The following is a 12961-nucleotide window of genomic DNA, read 5'->3' on the forward strand; positions in this document are numbered from 1 at the left end:
GATGGCCGAGTTGTCGGCGGCCCTCGTTAGGGCTGAGACGTCTAAACTGCAAGCGATCAGGAAGAAATTCGCCTCATTGCAGTTCTCTAAGATCAGTTTTAATTGCAAACTCAAAGGGGCTTTAGTTCAACGACTAGCCAGCCAAGCCAAGATACTGAAAATTTAAATTTATTTACATTATCCCATATAAATATTACGTAATATTCAAATTGTACTTGATTGGGAGGCACTTCCAGGTCAAACACAATGACGAAATGACTACTATATGACCGATCAGCTCTGGAGTCCCTCAGGGAAGCGTTTAGTGAGAAGGTTGAATCTGATGCTTTAATAATAAATTATCAACATTTGGCGTCAATTTTGTAAGGTTTAATCTTAAATCTCCTCGGCTAATAATGTCCAGTCTGTTTCTTTTTTTCGTTAGGAGATTGGTAACTTTCCACTAGGTATGACGATGGAAAGGAAATTAAAAATTTCCTCGCTATATTCCATAATACTGGATAAGTAACGGAAAGGGTATGTTGTTTTGCAGCCAGGATTGCTGTTATCCGTTTTTTAACTGAATCTTAAGTTCTTCGTTTGTACTTAGTTCAGTTAGTTCCTCTTGTATTATGACATTCCTTTCTTCTATGTCACCATATGTGTTAAACCTAGTTTAAAAATCTGAATAGAGGGCATTTAGATGTTGTACGTATGTTGAAACGTCGTCTTCCTTGTCTGTGACAAATTGGGAAACTGGGAAAATTCGCCCCGTCCAAAATTTTGCTTCATTAGTTTAACTTTGGCAAGAAACGCTGATAAGATGGACTTTGTTTTCTGCAAATTTAGACTGTCGCCTTGTAACTGCAAATGAACCATATTAAATTTTGTAAACAAATCTGTTAAATAGGCGATGTCTGTTTTCCACTTCATTAAATTGTCTTTTAAAATTTTATCTTTAGTATCCAGAAATTCTAAAATAGTCTCAAAAAATGGAAAAAATCTTGTCAAACATAAGCATTTTGACAGCCAGCGTACTTCAGTGTGAAGGTGTAATTGATGAAAGTGTTTGTCATTTTCTTTACACAACTTATTTATTGACCCGCATAAAATATCAAATATAAAAGTGTAAAAAATATATAAAATAACAGAACATAATAAAATATAATAAAATAAAATATAATAAAATATATGGAATAATAATTAATACCGACAATAATGATGAAATAGAGTAGAAAAAATAAAATATAAATAAAATGCACATAATAATTACATCCCATCCCTTATGATGTAATGCTGGCGGTACATTTGCGCCTGTATTCCACGTCGTGGAAACCGACCAAACGCACACCAGCATTCGGTGCTTTCCTCTGCAATTTCGATGATATTGTGGTGCTCACTCCAGCCCGCAGCTGGTATTCCGGGAAGGTCTGATAAGGGCTCTACCTGGTTAGGGTATATAAGCGACAACATTTCTGTACCCGCTCTCTTTTCTCTTTACTCTCTTATTTCATGTCTTCGCTTCCGCTACTCCTGTGTCTTAATAACATGTTAGTTTCTCTGTATTATCTCGTGTGTATTCTCTGTGTTAGCCCTCGGGCCTCGGACCCATTATACTGTAAGAAACCTTTGTAACATATGTATCCTTTGTATCACACACATATTGTAATTAGCCATGAATTATATTCCAATAAACATATACTACGAGCATCTCTAAAGTGGTGACCCCGACGTGATCGAATTCTAAAACAAAATGGAGAACGCTCAAGTAGTAACAACCTTTTACGACATGGCAACACACCGTCCACAAGATTTTCGACAATATCAACATCGACAAACTGGATCAACAAGCGATAAGACGATTAGCACGGTACGACTCCATATGGATCATACCCTGCTCTTGCGGAGAACTTCACCACGGTAATACGACAATTATTGCCGATGTAACTGTCCAGCAGCGGCGAATCCCCTGGACAACTGAAACAACAACATCGACAAACTGGATCAACAAGCGATAAGACGATTAGCACGGTACGACTCCATATGGATCATACCCAGCTCTTGCGGAGAACTCCATCACGGCATTACGACGTGCCGATGTAACTGTCCAGCAGCGGCGAATCCCCTGGACAACTGGGACACAACAACCTTCTCCGCCTCAACCGTACCAATGTAGAACTGCAACACGGCATTAAGACGTGCCGATGTGACTGTCCAGCAGCGGCGAATCCCCTGGACATCCTTCTATATATGGCTCATTCTGTGCACCGTAATCAAGCGTTTCAGCTGGTGACCCTTACCCTTCGACAAGCTAGGCATCATCCGGAGTTCAATTCAACGACGCTTCCGAATGCATTCGCTCAACGGATCAAATCACTAGCAAGGGGGTACTGTGGTGCTCACTCCAGCTCGCTAATATGACGTCACCTACAAGCCCGGTACGGTGCGCCCCACTCCAACCCGCAGCTGGTATTCCGGGAAGGTCTGATAAGGGCTCTACCTGGTTAGGGTATATAAGCGACAACATTTCTGTACCCGCTCTCTTTTCTCTTTACTCTCTTATTTCCTGTCTTCGCTTCCGCTACTCCTGTGTCTTAATAACATGTAAGTTTCTCTGTATTATCTCGTGTGTATTCTGTGTGTTGGCTCTCGGCCTCGGACCCATCATACTGTAAGAAATTTTTGTAACATATGTATCCTGTGTATCACACACATATTGTAACTAGCCATGAATTATACTCCAATAAACATATACTACGAGCATCTCTAAAATATCTTCATCTCTCTGTGGCCATGGTAAGCCTTGTAGAGTCATTCGCCTCTCTGCGCTGCTTCTCCAGGTGGTGTGCAAAGGGCAGCGGAACCAGGACTGTGTCTTCTTCTTCGCCACAGGCACAATCCGATATCTTTGTTTGTCTAAATCGCTTTCGGTAGTGTCCGAATTTGCCATGCCCCGTGATCAGTTGTACCGCCTAGTGAGGTAGCTCAACCTTCTTCCTCTGCCATTCCGCGATGGACGGGATAAACTCTCTGGTCCAGACACCAGCTGCTCCACATTCTCTGCCAAGTTTCGGCAGAGTCCCGAGATATTAGTGACTTGAGGGTTCCCATGGAGTACTTGGCGTAGTTAGTGGTAGGAAGACTGGTCGCTTGCGTGTCGGATTCAACTGCGCCAGATGCAGATCTAGCCAGTGTAAAAATTCACTGGTTCCACTTTAGCAATAATACAAAAAAATTTAATATAGAGAAGTATGTAGAAGTATGTTTGAATATTAAACTACTAATAACTGAAGTCATGATTGGCGTAATTTATCTATCTTTGCTATTAGCTACGAGTATAAAACTAAAATTTAATAAAAAATAATGTACTTACTTTTCTCCGGCACTCTCAAACAACTGAGAATAACACTGATTCACTATAATTTGTGAGATAAACTACTAGTTTATATTTTCTTAGCACTTTCCTTTTCAAAATTCAGGAAACGAATAAACGTATTTGTCTCACATTCGCATTTGTGAGTGAAGCATTTAATTTTCAAAACAATAAGAACAAAAAAAAATCAGTGTGGTTACTTTCTTTGTGTGCGAGGAGTGGTTTAAAGCTCTAAGTTTAAAGTTCAAACCACAAAGATAATGCCTACATCTTACAACTTACACAATTTTATAAACATATATAATACATTTTTTACTTCAAGTAGGTACTCGTGGACCCCCATTTTCATTTCATGGACCCCGAAATTGTTTTCGCTGACGTAGACCCCTTGCAGGTTGTCATAGATCCCTGGGGGTCGATATAGACCACTTTGGGAATCACTGCTCTAGAGCACCAACACCGTCCTCTTGGAACACACAAATATATATATCAAATATCTTCTCAACTGGAGACCTCGACCGTCTTCCTTCGCGGTTCGCTGCGCAAGAAAGTTGTTGGTTATTTTAGTTGTGTGAATGGGCGCATGGTCGTGATGTAAAAAGTAGCGACGAAAATCTCCTTTTTTCTGGTTTTCCAACAAATTTTTGAAAACTTGTGGTAAGCAAGTTTCTATGTACTACTTAGCAGTTACCCTCTGACCAGATTCGAGTGAGATAGCAGCTCGACATCACCTCACCTGATTTTGTCTTGCTTTAACTGAGGGATTTGCACCTTCTGCACTCCATACCATGGACTGCTGTTTGGTTTCCAGGTCAAAGTTATGGAATCAAGATTCTTCACCTGTTACGATTTTATTAAAAATGCTAAAATCTGCATCTCCAAATTTTCCAAGAAATATTCGGCAAAACGAACACGTACCTTTATTTGGTCGTCATTTAAAAATTGTGGAACCCATCGAGCGGATTTCTTCGTATAGCCAAAGTTATGATTTAATATTTGCGATAAAGTCATCGCATTCAAGCACAGTTCCTGTGTCACTCTTCGATCTTCGTCAAGTTTTACTTTCACTAGAGCTACATTTGTATCATAGGTCGAAGATTTCGGGCAACCTTTTTGCGGTTCATTCTCCACAGAAAAATGTTCGGTCTGAAATCTTTGAAACCACTTGGAAATAGTCACAAGGGATGATGCATTCACTCCATATGAATTTTTGCATTCCTGCAAAATTTGACTATTCAAGCCTTGAGTTGACGTCGAATTCCGTAGAGAATGGCAATTTTTTTTTGCTGTGTTGGTGGTGGAATTTCTATCAACCTTACGTCACTAATGTTGCATTTTCTCCTATCCATTCTTACCGCTCTTCTTGAAATTTGATATGAAATATCGTTAGTCTTTAACAAATTGAGAAACAACTTTTGTTTTTCAGAAACAAAGCAATCTTTTATTAGACCTCTTGTATAATGAATTCCTGATACAAATTTTTATTGGCCTTAATTTGGGTTACTTATAAAATAATATTTATAAACTTATGTATTATTAATTCATAAATTGTTTTATTGACTTTTGAGGCATTATTTTTGTTTTGTAAATTAAAAAACTTAATATAAATAAATAAGTCTTAAGTAAATTATGTTTATAGTAAATTTAATTGTATTTTACATATATATTGAAGACATTATAAGATTTAATTGTTTACTTTTCTCAGTTATTTTACATACCTTCGAATTAATGATTTTTTTTTAGTTTGGAGCGCTGAATTTTTATAACAATTCAATTTGCGATTGTTTGAGTTGTTTATAGGAATTTTAGTGATTAAAAAAATAGGAAGTAGGTAAATAAATCGAATATTTTTCACAAGAATAATCAATAAATTTTATTGAAATACAAATGAAAAGATTGATCGAATTCAATGTCGTACAATAATATAATTATAATCATAATAGTGCGGGTTTATTTTTTTTGTTTTTAAATATATTTAAATATATATATATAATTACTTCAATTCCGACCGATCGAAGCGTTTTATACAACATCGTCTTCAACCACCAATTATTTTTTTCATCTTCATCGTCTTTGGGTTAATCCATCACATATACAAATTACAATATTGTGTTATACATATATTTAATATGATCAAATATCATTTGCTTTCGTTTAAAAAATACACTTACACGCTAAATCCTTCGAAATATATATTTTACAAATCCTTAGAAACTACGTTAATTCCTCCTGTTAACGTTCATTCATTTTTTTCGAATTTTTCGGTACTTTTTTTTTGGGTTTTTCGCATTTCTGCAAAATTTAGCGCGTCTTAATCAATGCGAATATTAACTTCTAAAATACTTAATAGAAGGGGGGCGGGCAACAATTGCCGGGGGAATTGCGTTATATAAAAGGGGGGACGTAATCACGTTTAGTATACTTAAAAACGTACGATTTACAATTAGAAATAGGGGGGCAGGTTGAGTGTTTCTTTTAATTAATCTTCACTTACATTTTAAAGTGTGGCTTAAAGTGAGTAGGTGAGTGAACTACAATTGAAAAAATCTTCGAATATTTAAATATATTAATTATAACAGCCATTCAAAATACACTAAAAAAATTGAAATACATGTATTTACATTGAAAAAATGGGGCGGGAATTACTCGTTTACATTATGATTATATTTTTTTCCTTCTCAACTTCTTCATCGTCTCCATATAGTCTGTATTTAATATATTTATAATAAATAGTGTTATTATTAATAATTAGTATAAGATAGAGTTTTTTTTTATATATTTTTTTAAGGTTCGGGTTTTGTGTTCTTCTTTTGTTGCATGTGTTTCCTTTTCCTTTTTTCTTGTTGCTGTGGATATGCTGAAATCAAATGGATCCTATCGTTGGTAGGGTGAGTTGGGTGGTGGCGGTGTTTGCTTGTTAATTTATGTTAAGCGCAGTAGGAGAGCGATCATTGTTAAGCCGCAGACAGCTCGTATGCTTGGAGCGGCGGAGTTGATCTCTGCATATGACGGGGTGTTCATGAGGTTCCTGAGGAGGGTCTCCTCGGTGGGCGCCTCCTTCTGAGGGCACGGGAGGTCCGCGAGTGGAATCTGGAATAGGTGTTTCATCCGTGGATCCTGACGTTCCATTACCAGGTTGTTGGAGCTGCTGTCCTGCTGATGGTCGTAGTTGTAGTCCTCGTAGGCTGCTGCGTCTAAATCCTCATCCTCCGCAAAGGTGCTTTTATCGTCCTGATCATCTTCAACTCCTGCAGCGCCCAAGTAGCAAATCAACTCATCCAATACCTTGCGAATTCTTTCATTTCTGGTCTCGTTGCGTAAATTATGCATCCAGGCCAAACGACAATCGCAAATGAATTTGTTATCTGCAAACAGAAAGAAACACAAACATTAGATAAACACTACTCAAGTTTTTAAAAATTGTTGAGTATATTTGTTGAGTTACTTTCTATTTGGTATATTTTGTATGCAAAGTGTTGACATCTCTTAATTGGTAGTTTTCTACTAAATATTTTTTGTTTGTTTTATAAGTCAATTGGTTGATTTGCACATTTGCTAACAAATTTAAATTCCGTTGATATTAATTAAAGCTTTATATTCCTAGTATACTTCTAATATTAATTGCTTAATTAATTATTTTCTCTTAACCAAAAAATAAGTTGATTTAAAAAAAATTGTTCATCAAAACAATAAATATGAAGATCTGCTATAAATAAAAATTTATGTATGTTAATTAAACGTAAAAATCTTCAATTTTGTGTATAAAAATTTTGCTGCGCCCATTTTTTGTATGCCACTAACACATGCAATGTACAACATCCTTCTTATTACATTATTTGTTCTTCTTTCCTTGTACTTCGTCTTTCTTTCATGTAAAAAAATAAAGAATGACGAGGATCGGCGCTGAAAGTGCTCGAGCAACTCCCAAAGGGGATCGAATATTTATTATTTTTCGTAATGACTGAATTAGGACGAAGCAAGGAGGCGGCCCCAATTTGCCGCACGCAAATTGAAATCATTATAATAATCTAAATAAAGTAGCGATAATTATTAGAAATTAAAAAGAAACATAAACCGACATTTTCATTCCGAGTTTTCCCTTCATTTAAATTATAATATCATACCTATTAATTTTCTGTCGTTTTGTTCAACGATTATTTTAATGATTATGATGATTGTGGAGAAACATGAAGGTAGTTTGCAGTCAATTACGGATTTATATTTGAAATTTCAGGTGTTTTGCAAACTAAGATTTTTATTATTTTTTCATCCAATATCTTTAATATTATTTTTAGTATAGCTATTCTATCTTAAAATACTTCCAACGCGTAAATAACGAAAGAATTTATAAAAAGGTAATAAAGCTCTGCGAAAATCGTAGCGTGACGAACCAAAAAGTGAAAGCTAACATTGTTGTGTTTGCAAATTAAAAGTTTTATTATTCTTGAGCTTAAAAAACATATTTTTCATCCAAAGTCTTCTACAAACATTGCTTAACTTTACTAAGTATCAATAATGTAATGAATAATATAATTTTATTATTATTTTAAATTCAACTTAAAAAAAAATAGTATATAGATTCAAATGTTTTCAAACTATTTTGCCGAGTATTCCATTAAGTTAATTTACAAAATTATATCTATTAATTTTCTGACCCAAATCCCTTTTGTTCGACGACTATTTTGATGATGATGATGATTGTAGAGAAACATGAAGGCATTTCGCAGTAAATTGAACGGATTTTTATTTGAATTGGTGTTTTGCAATCTAAGATTTTTATTATTCTTGATATATTTTTCATCAAATGTCTTCAATGTTATTTTTAGTGCAGCTATTTTATGTTAAAATATTTACAACGCGTAAATTACGACGGAATTTATAAAAAGCTAATAAAGCGCTGCGTTTAACTCCTTTCGTTTGGAAAATAATTTGACGAAAATCGTAGCGTGACGAACCAAAAAGTGAAAGCTAACATAATCGATATTTGTAGTAATGTGTTAATATTTTATAGAAATGTTTCTATTTGGTTGAAGGTAAACCTTTTAACGGTGCATATACACTATTCGTGTCGAAGAACATAAATATTTGTCAATAACCAATAGAGATCGAATGTTAATAAAACTTAACTGCCATCTGTTATCAACTATATATATATAGTAGTTAGTGAACCTGATAAATATTTATAATTTTATGTCCCTGGACACGCATGGGGAAGTTGCATCATAATCAATACGAACGAATTGTTAATTTAAGTTCAAATTATTTTTTAAAAATATATTTCTTCAATTATCGTTGATTTTACAATAGGAGTTACAAAAATTTTGCTTTGTAATCAAAATGAAATGATTTATAGGTGTGAAATGTAACTGCACTTTGGAATATAAAAGCTAATGTTTGATGCCGGCGGCGCTTGTAAATTGCTGCAAAATGCTCTCTTTAAGTTTTATTATTTTTCGTCGGAATTTATCGACGCGCATATTATTCCCGATGGATGGTAGAAAGCTGGGGTTAACTGGGAATCCATGAATAAGTGAAACGCAATATTTATGATGGTCTGAGACACGTAGCACTTTGCCAAACATCATCAAATATTAACTAACTTTTGTGTACAAAACACCTGTAAAATATCAAAAAAAAACTTACAGTTTCATGAACTTTTAATAATTTCGTGAGTTACCAGTTTGTAAACGGTGGATGCGCAGGGTATAATGTATAGTTTACCGCTGCCTCGATTTGCTTTAACGAGGTTTGTTAAAAATCCCAAAATTTACCCGGATTATGGCGGCATTTCATTGATTCGTATATAATAGGTTTATTCCCGATCACGTAGCGCTGCGCTTCTCCAGAATCTATGCTTGTTTGAGATGTAGATGAGCAGGATATTAAGGAGTTACTGCAGGTTTCTGGTGAGTGCTTTACCAACAACGACCTTCAAGAACTGGCAGAACAAGTAATTGAAGAAGCTACTGATTCGGAAGACAATGAACCAAAAGAACTTGTTACAGATTTTCTTAGAAGATGTTCAGAAACGATAACCGAAATCGTTAATCAAATTGTAGAAAATGATCCAAATTTTAACAAGAAGAGGAACAGATACCAAAAACATGAAGAGGAGTTTTGGATACGATCGCCTGTTACCAACATTTGCTTAATGAAAGCAAAATAAATATTCAAAGCCAGGACTTTCATCAGAGAAATAAACTTCATTTTGCTATGTGTTAAAATTACCTCCTCGTTTAGCGCTATGTTTTCAGGAACTTTAAAGCGCTAAACAAGGTCTTATAGTATGCTAAAGTAAAGTTTTTGAAAATTTACCTATTAATGTTTACTTGTTTATAAAAAATAAATGCTTTAATAAAATAACTGATGAATTAAAACAAAATTAATATTTCAAATAATTAATAACAAGAAAGTTTAAATAAATAATTTGTGTTAAAGTTGAAAATATGGAGTGAACTATGCTGAATATTTATGAAATAAGGAAATATAATATTAACTAACTGTAAAAAACTTGCAGTTTAGTGTTTTGGAATTATTTCAATTTAGTTTAGGTTCTTAATTAATTCATGAGTTACCAGTAACTGGTGGATGCGCCAGATGTGAACTCTGCTGAATATTTATGAATTAAAGTAATAAAATATTAACTAACTGTAATACTTATAAAATTTAAAAATAACGATAAAATATTTATTGTTATATTTATTCGAAAAAATTGTTAATATTTTCAATTATTAATAAAAGGACAATTTAAACAAATAATTGCTGTTGAAGTGGAAACCTATCGATCATTTATTTGTTTGAAAATTTTGAAGTGGACTCTGATGAATATTTATGAAATAAAGTGTGTATGTGGAAACAGGCAGTCGTGGTTGAACAGCACCACCGAGGATAGTAAATAATGTATGCCGAAAACATAATAATAATCGTCCAAAACTGTAACGCGTTTAGCGTATAATGCGGAGTACGTCGACGATATCACGGATCACATATACATATAACAACGAGAAGTTTGGAATTTGCACTTAAGAAGATGAAGCAAAAAAAGCGTAAATGGAATTGGTGCACCAAAGACAAGAACAAAGTATATTTGAGCTTGAATAGAATATTCATCTTGCTTAATTTCTTTTAAAATGGAGAAATAGATGTGTTTTTTCTTCTTCTTTTCATTCCCCTTGATGAAATAATCAATCTGAGTTAATCTGATGCGACAGATGATGGAAACATAAATGAAATAATTTCCTGTACGTTTGGAACAATCAAGGTATTGGATTTTGACGTATATTGCGTTTTTGATTTTAAGTATAATTGCGTTACGCAGTTGTTCAAGTTGTTGTATAACGTAACGTTTCATAATGGAGTTTCATGTGTGTTTGGAACATCATTTTAGCTGTCAAATGTCATTTTTTGCATTCTATTTCTATATGCTAAGTTGTGATTCAAAATTGTTACATGTACTGCAATACATCGCATGGTGTGGCTTCTATGAGTATTTACTAGGGGTTGACTGATGTTTTCTAAAAGTTTATATAATTTAAAACCGATTTTGAGCATCAAAATATAAAAATGAATTCATTATTTTAATGATTTCATTAAAAACATAAACATTTTGACACAAAATCGTGTATGGGAATATTGTTGAAAACTAAGTTTCATGAAACAAAACAAAATTGAAACGAAGTCCAATACGTTTAGTTGATGAAGCTTTAAGACGACAAGATGCGAATATATAATAAATAAAGGCATATTTAAGTATATGTTGCCTGAGTTTATGAAAACTGAAATTATTTCTAAGATATTAGATGCTCTGGATCAGATTTTATAAAAAATTTTCTTTGCGACGGAACACTTCGTAAATGAACTGAATTTTTTGTAAGGTAGATAGCGAAAAAACATTAATTATTTATTTAGTAATTATTTCATTTAAGGTTTTCTCGGAACACGTATTAACACTGGTGTTCCGCGAAACATAGTTTGGGAACGCATGCTGTAGAAACATAAATTCAAGTAACGGGATTAGTAATACTTCTCACTTATTTAGAAAATCCACACAATGATTAGACAAAGACGTGTAATAAATTTCTTCCACTTGTTTCAAAGAGTGAGTTTAAGTAATTTGGACAAATATTCTCAAAATTGTATCCAAAATATTCAATAGAAGATTACTACGATGATGAAAAATGCGACGAAGAAGAAAATCAAGCCACATCTTCAAGAACCTGAAAAAGTTAAGATACTAAAAAAAGGTGTTTTTAGTATTAGAGAGTACAAACGAAAGACGAAAAATTTAGATTTTTTAAGGTTCTATAATCCTCTATTAGTTCGGTTAAATAATGTGAGATATTATTATGAGAGATATTGATTCTTTGTTCTTTGAGTAAACCTGTATATTGTGCATCTGATGAATTAGCATACGATTATCGTTTGAACAAATTGTTTATGGCATTGTGATGAATCGTGCGGAGGGGCGCAATTAGTTCTCGTCTCTGTTGAGGTCCGGCTCGTATTCCTCATTCGAAGGCTCGAATGTCGCTGCAAAACGTCCTCTCCACTCTCCAGGACCTCTCGTGCACAAACGCGCTCCTCCGGCATTAATTCCATTATTATGTATACGTCTCTCTCTTCGCGAAACACGTGCACTCGAGATCTAGCAGACTCCTCGCATCTGGTACCGCTCGAGGGAAGAGACCATGTACATGCTGAACTACACAACTCCGAACAACCATTGTTGGTCATTACTGCATCCAAATAAAGTATTTTTCCTTCCTAAATATTCGACCAATGGTCATGTTATTTTGCTTCTTTGTACAATGCACTAATTTCCAAACTTACTTGTTATAAACATCAATTTTATAATAAACTGTTATAATAGATAATGTAGAGTTATTATTAAAAATACAGCAATATCTCGCACAGTGCGGCTTCGATCAGTCCGCACTCACTATTGACATTTATTTTAGAAACTAAATTTAATTGAGCATTCTAAGAAAATAGTACAAAAAAATAATTTTTATAAATAAATGATTGATGTTTTCCCTTTTTACAGTTTATGCTGTTTATTTGTATGCGGATTTAAACTCTCAATTAATACCGGAAATTGATGGAACCTAGTACTAGCACAATTACCTTTAAATCATGACTATTCTTCTAGATATGTACTATAAGCCTTATAGTATAAGGTATAATGAAAATATGCAATAAAACTATATAAAATCTTCAAAATAACTTGTATATAATCGAATAAATATCAATTTGAAATTAAAATGGAATTATGCTATACAAATATGCAACAATTTATCAAATTATCCATTTAGCTTCCTTAAAACTACGTAAATTGATATATAATACAAACTACAAAACGACAAGGTTATAGTATTAAGGTTTACAGAACTGTAATTAATAATGATATTGATCAAAGCAGTCGATGCCAATTAAAATAACATCAATATTGAAATTAATAGAAAAAATCGTATCTTCACTAAAATACGACATCTTAATAATCCTCTACACAGTCCTCCTAATTATCTCCTTTACTCCAAAACCAAAATAGTCCCTCTCCTCGACCGATTCCTTTCCCTCTCCTTGAAAGTTAAATCAAAACAGTACAACATC

The 12961-nt window shown here is 33.8% G+C and overlaps 2 protein-coding genes across 2 annotated transcripts in view; one reads left to right on the forward strand and one right to left on the reverse strand.

Annotated features, from left to right (window-relative positions):
* Positions 1–166, forward strand: part of LOC108564611 (G2/mitotic-specific cyclin-B1-like) — a 1345-nt gene extending 1179 nt beyond the window's left edge. The window contains exon 3 of the mRNA XM_017923712.1: positions 11–166. Coding sequence (XP_017779201.1) covers positions 11–166 — 156 coding nt within the window. The remainder of the gene's footprint in view (positions 1–10) is intronic.
* Positions 167–5300: 5134 nt separating this feature from the next.
* The window catches only part of LOC108564614 (connectin-like), a 95945-nt gene continuing 88284 nt past the window's right edge, over positions 5301–12961 (reverse strand). Inside the window, exon 4 of the mRNA XM_017923714.1 lies at positions 5301–6717. Coding sequence (XP_017779203.1) covers positions 6275–6717 — 443 coding nt within the window. The 3' untranslated portion in view covers positions 5301–6274. The remainder of the gene's footprint in view (positions 6718–12961) is intronic.

Source organism: Nicrophorus vespilloides, unplaced genomic scaffold (assembly GCF_001412225.1).
Source record: "Nicrophorus vespilloides isolate i.1.1-1 unplaced genomic scaffold, Nicve_v1.0, whole genome shotgun sequence".
Taxonomy (NCBI): Eukaryota; Metazoa; Arthropoda; class Insecta; order Coleoptera; family Silphidae; genus Nicrophorus; species Nicrophorus vespilloides.